Source organism: Asterias amurensis, chromosome 20 (assembly GCF_032118995.1).
Source record: "Asterias amurensis chromosome 20, ASM3211899v1".
NCBI lineage: Eukaryota > Metazoa > Echinodermata > Asteroidea > Forcipulatida > Asteriidae > Asterias > Asterias amurensis.
This window is the reverse complement of record NC_092667.1, coordinates 786,651-810,683: the sequence shown is the minus strand read 5'-3', so window position 1 is coordinate 810,683 and position 24,033 is coordinate 786,651. Positions and strand designations below refer to the sequence as shown.

Sequence of the window (24,033 nt, the reverse complement as noted above, 5' to 3'; positions counted from 1 at the left end):
GTGAAACACTTGGAGCTGACAAAGCGGAACACACTGTGGAAAAATGATATAATCACAGTTCACCAAAAGTGCCTGCGGAGTTTGTTTGTATAAAAGGTCATCATTGTATCGATCAGATTTCATCATTATTCAAAAGTTCATGGGCGGCACGTGACAAAACCAAATCCGATAATAGAGAATAGCGTGATATTCGGTCTTCAATAATCGATTCTTAAAGTCAAAGCTCACTGATTGAGAAACAAAGTCTACAGAAAGGGGAATTTTACAACCATGGAAAGTATGTTGTACACAGTTGTAGCTTGTTTTTTTTATAAGGGTGTTATCACCTTTTTAGATCTGAAACCGCCTAGGAAATGTTTTAGGGTTTGACTGTGCCTATATACACACTTATTCAACTCTACAATAAAAAACAAATTATGTTGTGAACGTTGTTTATAAACATTTGTTTTTATAAACAGTAACCACATGGACAATATTTTATTTCATGAATGAAGAAACGATAGATTAAGTGAATAAGTGGCATAAACGAGCCTATTTCTGCTTGTGTTTACTGTCATGGGTCATTCCATGTCAGACCAACACACTTTTTTACCTCATGTCTTCCGATTTTGATAAAAAGTGCTGTGCTTGTAGGTCCTTATGAGCAATGAATGCACACACATTTTTAGCCCGATCCGACTTACCAAGTGGTCAGGGCAAAAACCAATAAAATCTGACATTTTTAGGGTAAAATATCACCTTTTTGGTAAAAATATGTCATAACCATGTCAATTTTCATCACATGTATGCAAATTTGGTATCAAAATGATGAGAATTGCATGCTAGAATCAATTCTTTTGTCAACAATAAACTTTCTGAAATGTAGGTCACTGTAATCTTTAATTGGTTATTGTCACGTTTGACCCAGTTTTTGAAATAATGTATCATTCCAAAAATCAACGAAATAAAAACCACTTGATAGAGCATGTCTTCCTCTATCAGAATCCACTAAGAAACAGTTGGGCTCTTCATCAAAGTTTACAACTTTATGACTATTTGTGTACTAGTCACTTTGATATTTAATAATGTTGTTGTGACCTTGACCCAATTTTTGAAATAACGCATCATTTCAAAATTCAACGAAATGAAATTAAATATAATAGGGTTTAATGCGTAACGCAGTAAACCGATTTAACACCGGGAAATATGCATAATTATAGGCAGGTTGCACAGTCGGGTTCCATTGTTCTTTTCAACCAACCAAAGCAATGCATTTCGGGGAAAGGGTGCTTGTCTTTCTGGGAACCGTCATTGAATATTCTGCCACCGAGGAGTTAAGATAGATTGTATAGTTTCGCAAAATTCCCTCCCTCCCTCCCTGGGGTTAATTGAAGGGTCAGGGTATTACGGAATACGTGATACAGATTGAGTTGACTGATAATCTTACAACTTACACTTAAAGCGGTAAGTTTAGGTTGTTCCTATAAACAAGAAGCTAATAGGCATTGTAGCCTGTGAGGAAGTGGTAAATTAATTTATGTGAATTGATATGGATAAATATGGTGGTAATAAAATGATGTGATTGTATATAAAGAAGTAGATTAATTTGGTACCTTCTTGGCAACTCGCTGGAAGTGGGAACCTCATTGACCCGGAGTTTTCTCCAGTCAATGAGTGCATTTATAATTATAATAATTGTAATTGGTCTGGTACCTTCTTTGGCAAATCGCCGAGAAGTGGGAACCTTTGCGGATTGGAAATTTACTGTTCGCAAAGTGAGGAATTGTGACCCTTTGCGAATTGGCCGCAAAGTGTATTTATAATGGGAACTGGTATACTTCTTTATGAGTGGATATCACTGGATGGAATTAAATAAAGGGAAATCCCTTATATTATTATGAATTGGCGTTTTACAACGGAATTCAGAGTACGGAATAAATTAACTCTTGGCAGAGTTCACTACAACAACAAATCCTTGTGTCTGTGTACATGTATATTTATCAGGTGGTAATGACACGCTGCAAGTTGGTACTGAAACGGAGAGACATGCGATAGGTCATGTTTACCGTACATAGTTGCGCAAAAGAGCAAGCCACGTCACTTTTGCTGACAGAGCCTTCTCGGTATATTATGGACCCAAACTCCGGAAAGAGTCCATAAGAACTGGGGCATGACAGAAACAAGTGAAAAGACAGGAGCAAAACCTGACTAGCGATCAGTAGATTTACGAAAGATTTTTTAATATTTACATGGGAAAATTAATATAGTTATGACAAACAGACCCTATCGGAAGTTGTTTGTATTGGGCTCAAGTGGTATCATTTGCTATGGGTCGGCCATTTTATGGAGTCAAAATTTTGACTCCACAAAATGGCCGACCGTGTCAGTTCTCGAAGGAAAGGAAAACCGAGCAAATTCCAGGCATGTTTGTGTGGGTTATTATATATTAATTTTAAATTATCTATCTAACCAATTCAACAAAATGGTTTCAAATCCTTTTCAAAGACTAACTAGCCGGATCCAAGGCAACGACGTGTCCCTTTAAGCGGCCGATTTCATCGTTACTTGAAAAGCTACCACAGTTGTACTGTATATCCACATACTGACAAAAAAACTGTAGTAAATCATTCGTAAATACCAATACAGCGAGTCATGCTGTGGTATTGAAATACTTGTTTTCAAATTTTTTCTTTAGGCTTCCATTTGTTAAAAAAAAAAAAAAAAAAAAAGCTACACTGCCGACAAAAGCAAAACACCAAAAGCAACCCCATACGTAATAACTTCCTTCTAATTGTTCAACAGTTCGATCATGTGTTTAGCTTTAGTTCATTAGCCATGTGTTATGGATCGCACAGCGTCATCGAGCGCCATGTTTTGAGGATAAACAATGTAAAATGCACAACTCTCAGCCAATGATAGCCTTTCTCACATGCACGTTTCAACAAAGATGGTGGTCATTATGACGTCATACGCAATCCATAATTAGCCACAGGGTTCTTTATAACTTGCTCCCTCTTTATTTATTTGCTGTTCTTGTTCTTCGTCTTCACTGCTTTCAAGATCATGTCTCTCAGTGCCGTAGTGCTCCAACTTCATTGACAAGAAAAACTAGGATGTTCCTTTGCTGTCGAGTTGATCCTCGTGGCCGGTAGCTTATCCTCATAGAACCCGTACCCATATATATAGTGTACAGAATGTCTTCTCTTCGAGCAAAACGTTGCACGTTGCACCAAGGAACAATGTTGTGTTCTAGTTTGTTTTGTGTGGTACCACTATAAACACTATTGCCAAAGTGTGTTGACGGTATGCTTTTACATTTTGGGCGCAAAGCGGCCATTTGCATTAGCCCGAAGGCACTCCATCGCCGGCGCGATTGGTTGAGTGGCAGAATGCCTTGGTGTGATTGGTTGAATAGCAGAATGCTGACACACCACGGAATTGTCATGAAGGCATTGGATGTTATTCCATTGTCCGTAGTATTGCCGCCTCATCTCAATGCAATCTTCATCTAGATAACCCTCGTTGGGTTCACCCCAGTACCAGTTGAAGTACTTACACTCTGTCCCGCGGTGATCCACCCACTTATCTTGGCCATTGCGTATACAACCGACCCAAACACCCCCTGAAGTGTGATTACTTTCTTTGAAAATGCCCCAGATGAACTGATGCTCCAAGAATGTTTTGGCGACCGCTAAATCCCCACCCATGGCGGTGCAAGTAACAATGGCATCTGCCCATCCCATCACGGTGTGAATTAAGTGGTAGCAAGACCCGCTAAACAATGTCTGATCTGGCGGACAAACACCTGCAAGTCCGATACATACAATACTCAGTAAAACTAACTGCTTCATTTTATCCACACTTGAAGAAGCCCCAACACGATGCGTTTGGTTTTCACAAAGTTTGGTGCTCACATTACAATTGTTGGTTGGTTTGTTTGTTTGTTTGTTTAGATGATCTTCCCGTCAAAGGCAACCCCTTCAAAGAGCCAGGCTGGCAACAGCCAATGATTACTATGCCTATTATTTTAAACAGTCCATTTTGCGTGTGTTCCCTATCACAATAGTGAGAATGATATATGATATAAAGTTCAATGCAATGTACTGTCCGACGTGCCGAAGAACTGAGCAGGAAGCAACAGGTGGCACCAAGAATAAAGTGTCCACAAAGAGACTTTTGTTTCAACAAGTCTTACTAAACAAAGGAGCTGCGTGTTTGGCCGTGTCAGTCCGACGCTGCAAAAAAAAATCAGTGGTGAAGGTGTGGTATTGTGTTTTACACCGCAGTCGGCTTGACGATTCAATCGATAGACATTTTGAGGCCAGCGCACCAATTTAAATGGTATTTTTAGAATCGTTGCCAAAGAGATAGCGTGGGTGACTGTCACGCACGGCCATTATAATAATACCAACACTATATATAGCGCCTAAATCATGTTGACATGGGCGCTGAACATGGTACTGGTAGAACAACTAAGCAAGTACTTATTGTAAGGATGAATAACACTTAAAAAAATACAAACATGTTACAATAGGAGTAAACACATCTTTTATCATTCAACCTTTGAGTAAAACATGTAACTTAATAAGTTGAATCCCTGAAGTATTACAAATGCAGTTTAAAGGCAGTGAACACTATTGGTAATTACTCAAAATAATTATTAGCATAAAACCTTATTTGGTAATGAGTAATGGGGAGAGGTTCATAGTAAAAAACATTGTGAGAAACGGCTCCCTCTGAAATGACAAAGTTTTCGAGAAAGAAGTATTTTTCAACGAATTTGATTTCGAGACCTCAAGTTTAGAATTTGAGGTCTCGAAATCAACCATCCAAAAGCACACAACAATTCGTGTGACAAGGGTGTTTTTTCTTTCATTATTATCTTGCAACTTCGATGACCGATTGAGCTCAAATTTTCACAGGCTTGTTATTTTATGTATATGTTGAGATACACCAAGTGAGAAGACTGGTCTTTGACAATTACCAATAGTGTCCACTGTCTTTAATCTAAAATCTAATATACGAATATAGAAAAATACAAATAAAAAACAGAACTATAACAATAGCAGTAAGCAAATCTTTTGACATTCAACATTCGTGTTACCCGATAAATTGAACTCTTGAAGTATTAAAAATGCAATTTTGCGAAATATTGCGAACCATTACAATCATTAGACAGCAGGCTAAAAATACATAATGAGAGGGGCGGTAATAATGTGTGCATTCTAGGGTAAAACTAATAGTTTACGTGTCTCCCCCCCCCCCCCAGGAAGCAGTTTAGAAGCGTCAAGGTTAAAATCGTCGATTTAAAAAAAAAAATCGGACCTGTACCCATCCACTCCAATCGAAATTTCGATTTTAATTTGAAGTGCGTCACAGTAATCTATTAGCTTCAAAATGAGCAATATAATAAATATTTAGATAAAAGGTCTCCAACGCCAACAGTTTTCAATGGCTTTTCCTAATACGTTCGGTAATGACTCTGAAAATGAATCAATAAAAATTGACGTGATAAGAAGTAGGCGGCTTTGCAATCTTTTAAAAACAGTTCACTTCAAAGTAGGCGACTGTGGTTATACAATGGGAGACTTTGGGCAGCAGACTTACCAGGTAAATTTCCATTGTTTACGTAGTTCTGAGCGTGCACACATTACCGAGAACAATGGTTTTTACCTGGTAAGTAAGTCTGCTGCCACCAAGCGTCCCAAAAGTCTCCCATTCAGGCGCGCAGTGTTGAGCACCGTGCCCCATTGCTGAGGTGTACATGTGCTTAGTTTTGTGCACAAAGACATGAGAAAATCATGTTCCTTTTCACTCTTTATGGAAATTTAATGTTTTCCTCAACGACTTACACAATTTCCTTAACACGACATCATGATATACTAATGAAGATCACTAACTACAAAATTTGCAACTAAATAGAAACTGAATCATCTTGAAAACGGTGCTTGTCTTAGGTGAATTAGAGGGAAAAGACTCGGAAACTGCATTCAATAGTCACTAAAATGAGATTTTGTTCAGAATTTCAGTACTTTCCTTTGTGCTTAATTTTGAATTTTTTTTAGCAAGAATGTAGCACATCGTCATATCATGCAGCCATGTCAGAGAAATCGCATAGATTGTCGAGAAAGACATTAAATTTCCATAAAAAGAGAAAAGAAACATGATTTCCTTATGTCTCTGTGGACAACACTAGGCAAATGTTACCTCAGCATAGGCCGAGGAGCTCAACTTTTGCGCGCCCGGTGCGCGCCTGAATTGGTGTATAGACAAAACAAACTTGTTATTGCCCAAATCTTGAATATTGTAATAAGCGTTACCAGTAACGATAAGAAGCATTGCCATTCTAAGATTGTGTGTATTCCTGCGTGGACAGTGCCCCTGAGTTTCGGAAAAATCTCAAAACGTGACGTCAAGGCCCGTGAAAAGCCAACCATTTTAAAATGGAACTTTCATGAGTTGTTTTATCGTATATGCCTATCTACATGTTAACTATGTTAATAGGCATATTGGAAAATTTGTAGTTGAATCGGGAACTCAATTGATGATGTTTCTTATCAACTGGATATATTTTAATTTGTTTATGTATGTGACATACTAGGCCGCCTATAAAAATACTAATAATTTTTAAGAAATAAAATTTGTTTTTAAACAAAAAATATTAGTAACTAAAGAATAAATATATGAAGACGTTTTCAATGAAGATGTTTTTATAAGATGGATACAATTTTACAATTGTGTGAAAGCGGCCATTGCTGGATATTGCGCAATCACAGTCGGTGAAAAACTTTGTGGGCGCCCTGCACATACGCGAATCATTCACATGATGATGCATAATTCGGGAAGTAAGAGTTCTAAAAGCTTTTTCTTTGAATCTATAATAAATATTAAAACAAATTCACAAGTGTGAGAACTTAAGTTCACCAACTTTCAAAAGGTTAACCAAATTTCGATATTCCGCATACAATTTGTTTTCTGTAGTATGTAACTGCCATCCTCAACAATTTTCCAGATTTGTTTTGAAGGATCCCATTTGAAAATCGATTATAAGAAAAAAAATCCCCATCAGAAAGCACTACGACAGTGGCAATATTGTACTGGAAAAAAATGCATTCCGCGGACGTAGGCTATACTATACATTATCTTGGGTACCGGAAAAAGGAGGTCAACTGAGTGTCATTTAATGTTTCTTACGTCTTGAAAAGCACGACCGAAATATAGGCCTATAAATTTGACCAAAAAACATTAAACTTCGTAAGCGAAAGCACATGAGCAATGAACGAAATAAATTTAGAATTATATTCATTTATTAATAAATAACCCAATAAGCAAAACAATGGATTAATTTATCATTAGTAAAAAGACCGTATACATATTTTCTCAAGCACTTAATAAAGCAATTAATAAAGCAAACAGTGGCACAGTATTAATAGTCAATCAGCTAAAAAAAATTAAATCAGTTATGTTTACCTGAAGGAGGCTTACATTCATACCCTGACCGTTCCCTTTAAAATTAAAGTGCATACGTTGTACCCAACGACTGCAATGACCAATTCAATAAAGCCTGTTAGCACAAAACTTGCTAAGCATGGAAAACTCTTGCTAATAGCAAAGTAGGTTGCCAGCAAAAACACTGTCGGTGTGAGTAGTAGCCCCACCAATTTCATGCTTAGTAAATGATTTTGCCATAAATCAGTCCATAGCACAAATCAGTCCATAGTCAGAGGTAGGTAGGGGTAGACGTTGACCCGGGAGTTAAGCTCATGACCCAAGGGTCCGGTCTGGCAACGCCGTCACTCGCGGCTACGATCTAGACGGAGGAGGAGCGGGCCCAACGCTGCACCAACCGGTTCACACAAAGCATGCCTGCATGGGCAATTGGTCATAGACTTGATTCAAGTCCCATACTCCTGCGAGAGGTCAAAAATGTAGATTTTGTGGTCCCGAGAATGAACAGGTTGCGCGCAGTACAAAAGTTGAGTCAGTTCTTGAACGGGCATCGACTGATGAGAACTACCCCAAAGTGGTCAAACCTTGCAGAGCGTTCAAAAAATAGTACAGAAAAGTGGCCCGGCATTGGAACCGTTTCTCACAATGTTTCATAATTATCAACAGCTCTCTATTGCTCGTTACGAAGTATTAAGTTTTTTGCTAACAATTATTTGAGTAATAACAAATAATGACCAATGCCTTTAATAACATCTGCTGACATGTCACTACACACATCGTATCATCTCTAAAATGTAAGAATTCGTCAAATATTTTCATGCATAATAATAATTTAATGATCTATATCAAACAACTGAATTTTGTTATAAGCCCGTGAAAAAGAAAAGGAGTATACATTAATAACGGCTATTTAATACACAACCATTTGAATAAATATAATAAGGCTACCCAATGTCATGACTGGAATGCAATGAACCTCATTCTACATTTTCCAATTTCTTCTCATTTTTATATTATAATGCCGAAAATATTACCGCCAGTACTGTGAAGTCCGACACCCTAACGTGTGGACCTTTCAACTTTGACACGATCTAACTACTCGGTTTGCCACCCTCCACAATCCGCTTGAGAATCTCACAGTAAGACTTGCTGGTGTCATCCTCAATGAATGCGACCAAACTGCTGCCATATTTCTCTTGGAACAAATCCTTGATGTTTGCCAGATCAACCTATCAGAAAGGGTCATTATAAGATTGTCAATATTCAAGGCTCAAGATTCATTTCTTTTTCACAGTATCACAAAAATAAAAAACGTTTCTCTCAAAAGTGTTCAGAGTCCATTTCAAAAAGCTGCTTAAGCACAAAACTTGCTCAAGCTAAGCATACAAATCCATGCTTAGTAAAATCAGATTGCCGGCAAATACTCCACATACTATTATGCGAAGGAAACAACAGCTAAATACCATTTAGAAGCAGTGTATATGGTATAACATTTTGACCAGTAACATTTCTTTTTTTGTAAAAAAAAATAAGCGAGCTTTTTTCGTGCTTAAAGCCATTATACACTTTCGAAAACAGTATTGTCAAAGTCCCACACTTCGTGTATCACAACTTATATAAAATAACAAACCTGTGAAAATTTAGTCTCAATCGGTGATCGGAGTCGGGAGAAAATAGCGGGGGAAACCCACTCTTGTTTCCGCACGTTTCGCCGTGTCATATGTGTTTAAAATAATTCCGTAATTCTCGCTATCGAGAGTTGATATTGTTTTAATGTTTTCTCAAAAAGTAAAGCATTTCATGGAACAATATTTCAAGAGAAGTCTTGCACCATTACCTTTTGTATACCGTGTAAATTATTTGTAAATCTGTGAACTTTTTTTTCTGTACCAAAAGTGTTTATTGGCTTTTAGCAAATATTGTATTCTTAAAAATGGGGCCAATTTCATAGGGCTGTTTAAGCACACAACTTTACAGTATAAGACGGAAATAAATATGGCACTGCAGGCCACTGTGTTCAACCATTTGGAACCAGCATCAGGACCAAGATTTCTTTAACTAAACCTTTTGACCATTTTGACTTGAACCCAGGCTGGTCGACCATTGGTAGTCTGGTTCCCAGACCCAAAAATCTCCGACTAGGCTCTGTCGAATTTAGGGTCCGGTATCACCCAAAATCACGTGACCAAAAAGAAGGAATTCCTCCTTTTTCGAAGTTATCCGAAATGTTCCGAACGTGTTGTCGTCAACATTCGGACAGTATCGTTGATGTTCGGTATGGAATCATAATGACAGTCCTGTCGGCCGTCGATCCAGGAGTTTTTATGTCAGCTATTGTTATTTAAAGCCAATGCAGGCGTTGAGCCTATAAAGCGTTTGCAAAGCGATGCGACAAGTTCAAAATTATATAAACCTGGGAAATCGCTCCGGGATCTGGTAAGTTTTGTCCCTTTTCTTCAAAAATAATTGTTTCAAAGGTGTTTTGACATGAGTGTTAATTAGACATTGATTGAGGATTAAGTTTCATGATTTTTGAAAGTGGTAAAAATGGGGCAAATCTGGTGACTAGCTGTCGAATTTATACGTGTTGAACCAGATTGTCATTAATTGCCGATCAAAAAAATCTCGTAACCCTCCGGCCTGGCGGCCGTCGGGAGGAGAGTTACGTTATCGCAACTAGTGCAGACATGGTTTCCCTGGAGATGACCCCGACCCTGACAAGTTGCGTCATGCTCTTTTTTTTTAACCGTGGTGATACCTGACCTAAGATTTTTAACAAGAGACGTCAAGGAATCTTTGGTCAGGGGACCAGACTAGACCATTGGTTGACTACTGTTGTCGACCATTTTGGAACCAGCCTCAGAGGCAAGGTTTCTTTAACGTAAGCTTGACAATTTTGACTTGAACCCAGGCTGATCGGCAATTGGTTGACTACTGTGGTCGACCATTGGAACCAGCATTAGGACAATGGTTCCTTCACTGGTTCGATAGCCCGTTCCATGCTAACATGTGTAAATCACAGAAGGGAGCCAGTGACACTAAAGCGAAAACGCGGAAGGCAATGGAGTGTTGAGTACCATGGTACCGAGGGTTGACTAGACTTCCAAACGAGTCGTTCGAGTGAGTGCGTTACTGCGCATGCACGCAGCTGCTGGTCGGTAGTCGACTAAATAAGTGCACTCGAACTTGTTCATAGCATACATACACATAGTACATTTTCTATTGTTCCTTCATTTTGCCCAAACGCGTGACTTACCTCTGATCGCGTGATGAGTGTACGAATCAGCATAGAGTCATCTGTACCAAGTCCTTTCATGGAGGAATACAGATGATCAACAAAGACATGTACCAGATTGCCTTTAGCTGTCTCAACTGCAAACATGAATTAGGTTGGCAGGTCAGTGAGGATTAAACTTAATTCCATTTGTCAATGAAATGGTTGACGGAACCATTTTGTAAATTATGTTAAATAAGTCTAAACGAATAAGGACAGAAGATCAGGGGACAATTTAATGGTTTTGCTTACTGTTGAATTCTGCGCGTATGTCCCATTATACAATTTGGCTTTGGCGCAGAATTCTGAGGTAATTAGAGCCATGAAATTGAGCCCAGTCTGAGAATTTCAGTCTGAAGACAAAGCACTTCTATAAAAAGCCGTGTGAACCCGCAGCTGCAGTGGCTTTCACAAAGAGTTAAAGGCAGTGGACACTATTGGTAATTATCAAAGACTAGCCTTCACAGTTGGTGTATCTCAACATATGCATAAAATAACAAACCTGTGAAAATTTGAGCTCAATTGGTCATCAAACTTGCGAGATAATAATGAAAGAAAAAAACACCCTTGTCACACGAAGTTGTGTGCGTTTAGATGGTTGATTTCAAGACCTCAAGTTTTAAATCTGAGGTCTCGAAATCAAATTCGTGGAAAATTACTTCTTTTTCGAAAACTATGGCACTTCAGAGGGAGCCGTTTCACAATGTTTTATACCATCAACCTCTCCCCATTACTCGTCACCAAGAAAGGTTTTATGCTAATAAATATTTTGAGTAATTACCAATAGTGTCCACTGCCTTTAAGACTAGTCTTATCTCGAGTTAGACCGAGTTACTCGTCTTATCTTAATTAGACTTGTCTTAAGTTTTTAATATCTCCGAAAGACTCCTAAGTTAGGACTCTCTTCGTAAAATCGACCACAGCACACCTTATTGTCCGACCTAGCCTATGTCAAAAAAAAAAAAAAAAAAAAAAACGGGTAGAAAAATAACAACTACAATGATGCAGAGTAGCAAACAAATTGATATGACACGCACAAACAAAATACTCGGCAGAAATATAGGCATACAAATTTGGAATAATACAGACTCCCGTAACTATAATAAGCAGTTACATAAACGATAATTTATTGTTTCGAAAAAATGTAGAATTAAACAATCATAACGCCGAGGTGAATTTTCCCTTAACCTCCTTTTGCTTTTTGTCCATTATCAAGCGGATGATTCTTTACATACGTACCCAATGCAAGATAGGCAAGTTCAAGATCCCCGGTTTCTTCAGCAAGGATAGCACCTTCAATATTCTCTTTCTTTGTCATCTGTTGAAGTGGAATCAAAGTATGAGAAGTGTGTTAATTTTACTAATATGATTACAAAACAAATAATTTCACTCTCACAAGTTGTAACTCATAAGTTGTAATTTATACATGAATGAGATCTTGTATCCCAGGATCCGTAGTGTTATTAATTAATTCGTAATTGATATTTTTTACTTAAAAATAAGATTTGGATTAATTTATACAAAAGGATATTTTTAATGTTGTTTCAAAAAATAACCGATTAGTCCGGAAAATCGGTTACTTCTTGTCTATCAATATTATGCTTTGAAGAGCCACTGGTGGTACTTTTTTGTTTTAATTATTGTTGATTAATTGTAGTTTTTTCAAAAATACAATAGTAAGACGTTCCAACAGTCAAAACTTAAATTTACAACTAGGCGCCAATGAAACGGCCTGCATTTGGTGAGAGGGCAGTTTTCCCGGAGCATAGTATGGGGTCTGAGGCCTCCGGAGGGGAGTGTTCGTGGGGGTTAGCGGAGCGCCGTTCCCCACGAGCCTACACAAATGGATTGGAAATATGTTGTTCGTGAATTGTATTTTACCTGCTGATACTTCTTGAATGTTATCAGGTTCAGTTGGATGAGTGGACGAGTGCCAAGAACTTCAATAAACACTTTGTCATTTCGGGGACCACCTTTGCGACCCTCGCCGCCCTAAAAACAGAAATAGGAAATATCTTGCATTTAAATACATATAATAATATAAAATTATAACAAGTTCTCCAATAGCGCATTTCACAATAACCGTATCAATAAGCTTTACAAAAGTGCCCTGGGCCCAATTTCATAGAGCTGCTAAACACAACAATTTGCTTAACATGAAATTTCTTCCTTGATGAAAACAGGATTATCAACCAAATTTCCATGTGATTTTCAGGATAAGCAAAAAACAGCTGAATACCAGTAACAAGCACTATGCAACAAATGGAAATTTGGCTAGTAATCCTGTTTTTATCGGGGAAGACATTTCATGCTTAGCAAATTTTTGTGCTTAGCAGCTCTATGAAATTTGGCCCTGGTCATTGCGCCAATAACATTCTTTTAATCTTTCTCAGCTCCCTGATGGGGAGAATACAACCTGGGCAACAATAGTGCTCCAAATACATTTCATTCACTATATCAACCTCTACCCTCTCAGGTACCCATTAACAACCCCTGGTTGAAGAGAAGCAATTACAGTTAAGTATCTTGCCCTAGAGTACAAGTGTCATGACCGGGATTGGAACCTACACTCCGGTTACTCAACCACAAGAACTTGAATTCGATGCTTTTAACAACTCGGCCAATTAACAGCATTTGGGTTAAGTTAGTACCATTATCCAGTTCTCACCAAATCATATGGTCAACGTGCCTTCCAATTCACTGCACCTGAACTATGGAACAATCTTCCACTTCACATCAAAAACTGCCCCACCCTGGAACAATTTAAGTTACAACTTAAAACACACCTGTTTACCCACTCAAGCGCGTAGAGACTTAATTGTAATATGCGCTTTATAAGAACTGTTTATTATTATTATTATTAACTTCGACTCCATTAAAAAAGAAGAAAACAACGGTTCTTTCGTCGTGAAGGATCAGCTCTTAAAATGCCATATAACAGACAGATTGGAACTTTTGACAAGTATACACACTGAGATATAATTGTGTTAAACTTGTTTAAAAGGAACCATTATACAATGTCGATTATTTTAAGGATTTTCATTAGTGTGGCCAATCGATTACTGTTTTAAGATAAGAAGTAAATTAAGATAGATTCAGTTGTAACGCATCTAATGACGAACACAAATCCCGAGCTTCCGGAAAACGGCAAAAAGAAGAAGTTCCACACAATGTACTTAATTCGTCCGAAACAATACTTGGAAATGTACTTTTAGAAATGGCAAATAGAGAAACTCACAGTGAATAGTGCTTGGGCATCTTGGGTGCCTTGTGCTTCCATATTACTTGATGGGGCTTCATCACGATTTCCCTGTACAGATAATAAATGTAAGAGGTGTAAAAAGTTGAAGGGTTTGGGTACTTTTTGTAACACAAAACCCAATGTCAATGGATTCACATTAAATTTCCACAGTGTAAAGAAAATGACAATAGAAGGCTTCCCTTAAAATATTACTTGCTGAGGTGCTGTAGTTTTTTTAGAATGAGTAAAATAATGCCACGAAAATACGTTTCACATGCTAAAATAATGTTCGTCTCTAAGTAATATCTTAATAATATCTTAAAGGAAATTCATATACCAGGAATAATCAAACCAGGAACACCGGGGTGATCAAACCCCTCCTCTTTTCGATAAGTGCACTGGTTCTTTTCGTGCTTTAAGCAACATACGGGACCAAGGGCTTTACGTTTCATCCGAAGGACGAAGCATCATGGTTATGTGTCTTGCTAAGGGCACAGGTGCACATCTGGGACTCCTGATCAGAAACACCAGAGTTTGATTCCGGTGCTCTAGCCGCTGGGCCATGACACTCCACATTATCTTCTATTAAGGTTTGATTATATAGCTTTTAAGCTGTTCAACCTAGAAGCAAACAGTGGTTATGGAAATGGCGTGAGAGTATGGTCTACTGGTTTCCTTCTTGGCCGTTTTTGAGTTAGCTGATATGGCTGCACTACCAAATCAAGGCACATTGAAGCCCTTATCGACACCCTTGGCAATAGCCAAAGCCGTTCATCCTGACTCAGTCTTAGCCACGACAAAAGTGATACATATTCACAGCATAGTTTAAACTCTTACCGCAATTCTTACTACTAACCTTAGCCAAAGTGCACAACAGTGTCCTGAGAGGCTCCCCAATTTCTGTCTTAATATCAGTTTCCAGATCACGGTTGAACACTGAATAAAGAACACCAAGTAGAACAAAATAATAAACACACCAGTCGGTGAAGCGTTGACCTTTAATGGGTTTGGAAAAGGGAGTCATTATGTAAAGATGTCTCTTAAAATTAAATCGTAAGTATTACTTAATATTTATTTAAATCTTATAAACTCTTCTTCATGTCACTTTTAATCTTCCCTTCTACTTACTTTCCGTGTAAGTTTCCCTGATAACTTGCATTTCCTGACGAAATTGAAACACAAAATAAAGATTAGTATAGTGAAGAAATATAAACTTGTATAATCGAGCAACAAGTTTTATTATGCCAAGATTTGCAGGTCAAAACAAAATGGCGCACAAAATGGCGTTAATGGTGTATACATACCACGTTCCTAGTTCTGGTACACAGCACATCGATTAATGCTTTTTCATCAGTTCCCATGCCCTATTAAACAAAAAGAGTATCAATACCTCAGTAAAAATAGAAACAATTATAATTAATTGTCAATCAGAATTTATTTAATTGGTTTTTGAACTATTTTAAAAACTGTACAAAAAATAGTTAATTGCCTGACGTTTTGACCCTAGCAGAGTCTCTCTTGAAAGCTAAATGACAATACAACAAACATGAAAAGGTATACTTATTTTAAAAAATATGAAACATTTGGAGAACTTTTAATTGCATCTAATGAACTCTGAATCGCATTTACAGAACTGTGAATCGCATTGAATCGCATTTGAAGAACTGTGAATCGCTTTTGAAGAACTGTGAATCGCTTTTGGAGAACTGTGAATCGCTTTTGTAGAACTGTGATTCGCATTTAAAGAACTGTGAATTGCACTTTGGGAACTGTGACTCGCATTTAAAGAACTGTGAATCACAATGAATCGCTTTTGAAGAACTGTGCATCGCTTTTGGAGAACTATGACTCGCATTTGGAGAACTTTGACTCGCATTTGAAGAACTAGCTGTGAATCACATTTGAAGAACTGTGTGACTCGCATAAATGCCACAGTTCTGTAAACTTACAGAACTGTGACTCGCGTTTGAAGAACTTTGACTCGCATACTCGCATTGGGCGAACTGTGACTAGCATTTAAAGAATTGTGACTCGCGTTTGAAGAACTGTGACTCGCGTTTGAAGAACTGTGACTCGCATACTCGCATTTAAAGAACTGTGACTCGCATTTGTAGAACTGTGACTTGCATTTAAATAACTGCGACTCGCATTGGGTGAACTGTGACTTGCATTTAAAGAACCGTGACTCGCATTTAAAGAACCGTGACTCGCATTTAAAGAACTGTGACTCGCACTTAAAGGAACACGTTGCCTTGGATCGGTCGAGTTAGTCTTTGAAAAGCGTTTGTAACCGTTTGTTATAAAATGCATTATGTTTAGAAAGATGTTGAAAAAGTAGAATACAATGATCCACACAAACATGCCTCGAAATTGCACGGTTTTCCTTTTACCTCGTCGACTAACACGGTCGGCCATTTATGGGAGTCAAGTTTATGACTCCCATAAATGGCCGACCGTGTTAGTTCGCAAAATAAAAGGAAAACCGTGCAATTTCGAGACAAATTTGTGTGAACCGGTGTATTCTATATTTAAAACATCTTTCCAACCATATGCATTTCACTATACAAACGGTTCCAAACGCATTTTTTTTAGACCAACTCGTCCGATCCAAGGCAACGTGTTCCTTTAAAGAGCTGCGACTCGCATTGGGTGAACTGCAACTCGCGTTGGGTGAACTATGACTCGCATTTAAAGAACTGTGAACGCATTTGGAGAGCTGTGACTCGCATTTAAAGAACAGTAAATCACTTTTGGAGAGCCCTGACTCACATTTATAAGAACTGTAATCGCCTTTTAAGAGCTGTGAATCGGTTTTTGAGAACTGTGAATCGCCTTTGATTATCTGTGAGACTCGCATTTGGTGAACTATGACTTGTGAATGAAAAACTGTGACGCGCTTTTGGAAAAAACTTGTGAATCACATATTAATGTGAAGAGCTTTGAATCGCTTTTGGAAAAATGTGAATCAAAGTGTTTGTATGTCATTGGTAATCCCTCTTCTGCTAAGTATGTTTTCAACAGCTAAGCAGTTCCATCAAGTGTTATACCTTCATTGCTTTGTCCATGATAACAGCTGGGTACTCAATATTGCTGTACAGCAAACCAATCACTACGTCCTTAAACTTTCCATTAGACAGTTTAGCATTGACGTCGTCAATCAACTCCTGTTAAATAAAATAGTGTTGTAAATATAATAAATCAAAAAGACAAGCACACGGGGAAAAATCAATTGGCAATTATGTATACTAATAGAGGCATTCCGTGTTTTTACAGATGTTACGCTTTAATTAAATATTAAAGGCACTGGACACTAATGGTTATTGTCAAAGACCAGTCTTCTCACTTGGTGAATCTCAACATGTTCATAAAATAACAAACCCGTAAACATTTGAACTCGATTGAAAAAAAAAAACACCCGTGTCCCACAAATTGTGTGATTTCAGATGCTTAAGTTCGCGGCTGGTCGAAGCTGAGATCTCAAATTCGTTGAAATATTTTAATGGGAAATTTCTTATTTAAAAAAACTATGTTACTTCAGAGGAAGCCGTTTCTCACAATGTTTTATACTACCAACAACTCTCCCTTGTTCTTTTAACAATTAAGTTTTATTCTAACAATTATTTTGAGTAATTACTAATTCTGTCCATTGCCTTTTAAGACACTTGACACTATTGGTAATATTGTCAAAGACTACCCTGCACAGTTAGTGTATCTCAACATATGCATAAAATAACAAACCTGTGAAAGTTTGAGCTCAATCGGTCGTCAAAGTTGCTAGATGCTTGGTTTCGAGACCTCAAATTCTAAATCTGAGGTATCGAATACAAATTCGTGGAAAATTACTTCTTTCTCGATAACTGCATTACCTCAGAGGGAACCTTTTCTCACAATCATACTTGTTATACTATCAACGCCTCCCCATTACTCGTTATCAAGAAAGGTTTTGTGCTCAAAATTATTTTGAGGAATTACCAAAGGTGTCCACTGCCTTTAAATATCCACAAAAGCCCATAAGTCATTTTGAGATATGACTGTCATGCACTGTTGATTTTGTTTACTAGGATCGTAAAGAAAAACGATAAAAATTAACCCTCGTCGGCAACATCTTATAGACCTTTATCACGGTGTGGTCATCTTAAAGACACTGTACACTATTGGTATTATTGTCAAAGACCAGGCTTCACAGTTGGTGTATCTCAACATATGCATAAAATAACAAACCTGTGAAAAATTGAGCTCAATCGGTCTTCGAAGTTGCAATATAATAGTGGAAGAAAAAACACCCTTGTTACACGAAGTTGTGTGCTAACAGATGCTTGGTTTCGAGACCTCAAGTTCTAAACCTGAAGTCTCGAAATCAAATTCGTGGAAAATTACTTCTTTCTTAAAAACTACGTCACTTCAGAGGGAGCCGTTTCTCATAATGTTTTATACAATCAACCCTCCCCATTACTCGTTACCAAGTGAGGTTTTATGCTTAATTATTTTGATTAATTACCAATAGTGTCTTTAATTTTACTTCGTTCCAACTGTTGTAATCAAACTGATGATAGGCGATTAATAGCCTGGCGCCATGCACAAGGACTGTTATCATTCTTTGCTGTAAGTTGGAAGCAGGGAACATGACCAAGATTGTGGCAGCGTGACAAAGGTTTATGACCGAGGTTTCTAGACACGATGATTTAAGACACATTAAACTCACCCGACCGGTAAGTGTCTTGTAACCTTCTCGGATCTCCTGGCGTTGCTGGTTGCTTCGGCAAGGTAGCATCTCAATTAACACTTTATCCAGAGTAGTTGGAGCTGTAAAATGAACAATTAAGGGCGAAATATGGAACATGGACAATAAAAGGACACGTTGCTTGCATTGGATCGAGCGAGTTGGTCTATGAAAAAGATTTGTAATCCATTTGTTATGAAATAATTGTGGTTGGAAAGACGGTTTGAAGGTAGAGTTTAATGATCCACAAAAATATGCAACGAAGTTACGTCGTATTCCTGTTTATTTTGCGAAGTAACACGGTGGGCGAATTTTGGAGTCAAAATTTCACTCTAAAACTGGCGTGCGTTGTAGACGAAAAACCATGCAATTTCGTGGCAATTTTGTTTTTATCATTATATTGTACTTTTTAAACATCTTTCTAACCATGAATATGCATCAGACCGGTTTTAAACGCATTCCATATTGTAACTCGCCCGATCCAAGTCAACGTGTCTCTTTTACTAAACCAATGTGATCTCATTTATGCGCTACTTGTATTTTTTGTTAACTCGAAATACTATGTTTTGCATCTAAACATGAATTGATTTTGAAATACGTTTTTAATACCCATATGGGCCTAATCAGTTTATACTACAAGATTTATCCAGCATTTAACATACCACTCAAGGCTTTCATCAGTGTTGATACATCGCCTTCCATGTCAAATGGATCAATTTTAGTGATGGTTCCCTAAACAAAAAGATTAAACAGAATAAAATAATATGTTTTTGTATTTGAAAAAGGGTTAATGGCCTGAAGCAGCCTGTTTCTCAAAGGCCGACACAACGCCTTCGAGACAGACTCTGCTAGGGTCGAATTATCCTTAAAGGCAGTGGACCTTATAGTTGCGAGATAATAAAGAAAGAAGAAAACACCCTTGTCACACGAAGTTGTGTGCGTTTAGATGGTTGATTTCGAGACCTCAAGTTCTAAACTTGAGGTCTCGAAATCAAATTCGTGGAAAATTACTTCTTTCTCCAAAACTATGGCACTTCAGAGAGAGCTGTTTCTCACAATGTTTTATACCATCAACCTCTCCCCATTACTTGTCACCAAGAAAGGTTTTATGCTAATAATTATTTTGAGTAATTACCAATAGTGTCCACTGCCTTTAACTAATTATTGCAATCATACAATGGGTCTGTTTGGTTGGTAAACAGTTTGCATTCTATATTTTCATCACGCCATCTACAGTACTTGGAGTCCATAAAGGGGACAAGTCAAACAAGAATAAAAAAAGAAAACAAGAAACACTAATCCTTCGAAATACTGCTTCATTCCTCGAAGGTATTCAACTCCCTCATACATGATTGTTTCCACTTGAAGTACCCTCACATTTTGTCGTTATTGCAAGACATAATATTATAATCAACCTTGTTTTCATTCATTACGAAATGGAACTAATAAAATCAAGTAACCTTGGATCTAATCATTGTTTTGAGGAAAGCGGGCAACACGATGAAGTTGACGATGAAGTACAGAATCTCAGGGGGCAGATTTTCTCAAAGAAACCTGTCGTTCCCTCCTTTCAGGTTTACCTTTGACTCCACAACCCAATTCGCACGGACAGAGACCCGTCAAACATTAAATTGCAATTCAATTAAAAAAACTTTAATAATCCTTTGCAGGCAATTACAACTTAAAGGAACACATTGCCTTGGAGCGGTCGAGTTGGTCTTTGAAAAGCGTCTGTAACCGTTTGTTATAAAATACATATGGGATGTTGTAAAAGTAGAATACAATGATCCAAACAAACATGCCTTGAAATTACCCGGTTTTCCTTTTGCTTTGCTAACTAACACGGTCGGCTACTTATGGGAGTCAAAAATTTTATTCCCATTGGCCGACCGTGTTTGTCGACAAGGTAAAAGGAAAACCACGCAATTTCGAGTGATACTTGTGTGGATCATTACATTCTACTTTAGCATATCTTTCTAATCATATACATTTTATAACAAACGGTTACAAGCGCTTCTTAAAGACCAACTCGACCGATCCAAGGCAACGTGTTCCTTCAGTAATGTTTTTACGAATACAAAAAAAAAAAACATTAGGCCTAAATACAACCATTTTAATGCACACACAGTAGCAGAGGATCGAAAGTATACAGTTAGCTGCGTTGTAGCTGTCAATCTACGTCACTTCGAAGCTGACCAATCACATTACAGAAATTGAAAGCTCACGTCACTCGATTTTATCCGGTAAAATCATTGGGCCTGTGAGACCAGGGCCCAATTTCATGGCTCTGCTCACTGCCGAATTCTGCGCTTACGATCACGATTCCCCGCTTACCTACAAGCGCCGAAATTCTGCGCTATTCTTGTAAGCGTAGTCAATGTTTTATAGTAACGTGGAGTACGCACGCGCAGAAGCCCACAATCGCCGCTAACCCGTGAAATACGCTTGCCGTAAGCACAGAATTCCCTGTGCTTATGGTAAGCAGAGCCGTGAAAATTGGCCCTGTACCCAGTTTCATGGCTCTGCTATACCGTAAGCAAATAATCGGCACTTGCATAAGCAGGGCCCAATTTCAAAGAGCTGCTTAAGCAAAAATATTTGCTTAAGCAAACAAATCCTTGCTTAGTAAAACCAGATTACAGGCCAAGACTCCACTCAATTGTTATGCTAAGTAAACAACAGCTAAATACCAGTCAAAAGCAATGTATATGGAATGAAATTTCGGCTAGTAACTTGTGTCAAATAAGCAAGCTATTTTCGTGCTTAAGCAAATTTTTTGCTTAAGCAGCTCTATGAAATTGGCCCCTGGTAATTCCGCGTATTTTACAGGTTAGCAAACTCCACGTTACTATAAATGGCGTGCTTCGCATCCTATACAGCATGCGCAGGATTCGGTGCTTGCTCTGCTGTCTAGCGCGACAAGACCGGATGCTGTGACCATACATTTTGCAGCCATATGGAATACTTAACGAGTTTAGTAGTTTAAGTCTAGATTGTTGTACACATTGTGAGCGTGATATAGCAGGATGACAGCGATGATTAAGAAGGATGCCGATACACTCGGTTGTGAGCAATGGCGATATCAATGGTATTATGATCGTCATGCATCGGCATGCGGCTTTACCAGCACCACTATCTGGATCTGAATATTATACTCCGATAAAAACGGAAACCCGCATCGCATCACTATCATGATAATATCAAGCACAGGACCATAATATCAATTATAACAAATTAAAATGACAAACTGTTCAATTGCCTGGCATTTTAAAAACGATGTCGTTGAATACGTGTAGGTGCAAAGTTTAGGATCCATAACATGTTTCCCAAATCGTTGCCCAGATCAGTATAGAATCGCATTTCTACGAAGCCTGGGAGGACTATGTCTAGGAGGGGAAAATTGAAAAAGGTAAAACAAAATTCGTTTTATTGTTTTCGCTCATTCGAAATAATATTTTGATCACTCGAATTAGGGCACGAAATCCTTTCGATGGGACGAACAAACATTTCGAAGAAACGAAATAAGTTAAATATTATTTTCTTTTCTTCAATAACCCCAACCCCCGCAACCCCAAAAAATGAGCAGCCTCAATACAAATACCGCTTTTGCCTGGTCACAACAAAGCGTGCCCCTTTCTCTCTCTCTCTCTCTCTCTCTAGTCGACCGAGGTCGGAATCATGTTGAGGCTCCCCCATCCCTGTCTATCTCTTATTAGGTTGGGAAGATCAGCTGGAAGCACCCATGTCCTTATAACAACTACATCTGTATAGCTGAGCCTTTGTCTTCCCCTGTTTCTCCTTCCATGTTTCGGTGACCAGGTGATAACCTGGAAGACAGGTTCTATGGTGCTTCTGTATTAATGCCCTGCTAATCTCAGACGAAGATGTTGTATTTTGGTTGTATTTTGGTTCCTTACCATACAGTTCTGTATTTGTCCTGCATTTCTGCAGGAGTTTTGTATAGCAACCATCCAGTTTTTCTTCAAGTTCCCTTGGAAGCGTGCCCAATACTCGTTAAATATATTAAACATGAGCTGCAGTCAAATTTAAGAAATGGAATGAGATGTAGTTCGTGGAGATTTGAAGCGAGAACATCAATTCGCTCTGTTGCATAAGATAAAACTTATACAACCTAAAATTCTTAAGAGGGACTGGATTGTAACGTACTTCAGTGACGATCAATTACTATAAAGACAAATGTTGCAATGTTAAAACTGCAGTGAATGTTTCCTATAAAAAATTATGTTTATTAAATTGTTGATAAAACTATAATATCATACCCAGCACAGTAGACCCAGTGATGACTTGCATTAACAAACTCATATTGACAAAACAATATTTTTTAATAATGACAAATAAGTTAACTTAGTTGTTCGGCAGTCTTCAGATTGTTGTTGTTAATTGTTTTTTTAAATTAATTGTTTGAAGCAGGTTTTTTGATTACTTAGAATCTAAAAAACAAACCTGCAGAGGGCATTGACTTCACCACAAGAAAGGCTTATAAAATATTGTTAATGAAATAAAAAAACGAATAGTTAAATGCACTGGACCCCTTTGGTAGTTGTCAAATACCAGTTGCCTCACTTGGTGTATCCTAGAGAATAACAAACCTGTGAAAATTTGGACTTATATTGTGATCGACGTTGCAAGAGAATATTGAACGAAAAAACATCCTTGCTGCCCAACTTTGTGTGCGTTTAGATGCAGTATAAAAGGCTTCAGTAAATAAATAATTGAGTGAGAAAAAAAAAAAAAAACACATTTTCCACAAAAATACGTTACTTAAGAGCCGTTTCTCACAATGTTGGCATCACCAACCCTTGCTCGTTACCAGGGAATTTGTTAAGCTAACAATTATTTTGAGTAACTACCAATTAAAGTGTCCACGACTTAAAAGGTAAAAATTTAATGACGGCACAAGAAAGAAAGAATACAAAGAGAGATGATGTGAGTCTGACGCTTACCTGAACTGTGGCCATTTTGCTTAAAATGTTGTGTTTAGCACAAGCTAAGATTGCAGCAGAGTTTGGAAAGTTAGTCTTTTCAGTCAACGAGCCAGTTATCGGAGTGAACATTTGGCCAGGTTCGTTAAATTTGTACCAGGGCGTTGGCTGGAAATCCATTTTATTCAAAATTATTCAAATATCGAAGCGTTGTGTAGCCAATCATATTAGAGACCGTATAATGAATAATTTAGTCAGGGCTTTAAAGCTGAGAACAAGGTCCCAGCTAGACAATGTACTGGTAAAAAACAATGGATCACTGACGGATTACACCTGCTGCCAGCACGTGATTTGAAAGCAATAATCATGTTTAAAGGTGCTTGACACTTTTGGTAATTACTCAGGAGTAATATTTATAGCATAAAAA

General features: G+C 37.9%; 2 protein-coding genes across 2 annotated transcripts; both read right to left on the bottom strand.

Moving 5' to 3' along the window:
• Positions 1 to 3,290: 3,290 nt before the first annotated feature.
• LOC139952667 (C-type lectin domain family 4 member M-like) lies at positions 3,291 to 3,830 on the bottom strand. The gene has a single exon (XM_071951869.1). It carries the CDS (start codon positions 3,828 to 3,830, stop codon positions 3,291 to 3,293), a length of 540 nt encoding a protein of 179 aa, XP_071807970.1.
• A 3,518-nt stretch (positions 3,831 to 7,348) lies between these two features.
• On the bottom strand, positions 7,349 to 23,730 carry LOC139952415 (annexin A13-like). Its single transcript, XM_071951537.1, has 12 exons — positions 23,628 to 23,730; positions 19,326 to 19,395; positions 18,646 to 18,746; positions 16,991 to 17,107; positions 15,248 to 15,307; positions 15,072 to 15,105; positions 14,800 to 14,879; positions 13,941 to 14,012; positions 12,584 to 12,694; positions 11,942 to 12,020; positions 10,685 to 10,800; positions 7,349 to 8,657 (listed from the first exon to the last, which is right to left on the bottom strand). The coding sequence occupies exons 1-12, from the start codon at positions 23,640 to 23,642 to the stop codon at positions 8,520 to 8,522; spliced, it is 993 nt and encodes a 330-aa protein (XP_071807638.1). The 5' UTR covers positions 23,643 to 23,730; the 3' UTR covers positions 7,349 to 8,519.
• Positions 23,731 to 24,033: the final 303 nt, after the last annotated feature.

What these genes read in the sequence shown, in the direction of transcription:
- LOC139952667 (XM_071951869.1), bottom strand. Translation starts at nt 3,830, where the DNA reads ATGAAGCAGTTAGTTTTACTGAGTATTGTATGTATCGGACTTGCAGGT.
- LOC139952415 (XM_071951537.1), bottom strand. An exon ending in ACTGATGAAAGCCTTGAGTG is followed by an intron (nt 18,747 to 19,325) that starts GTATGTTAAATG and finishes TTCATTTTACAG; the next exon opens with CTCCAACTACTCTGGATAAA. An exon ending in ACAAGACACTTACCGGTCGG is followed by an intron (nt 17,108 to 18,645) that starts GTGAGTTTAATG and finishes TTTATTTAACAG; the next exon opens with GAGTTGATTGACGACGTCAA.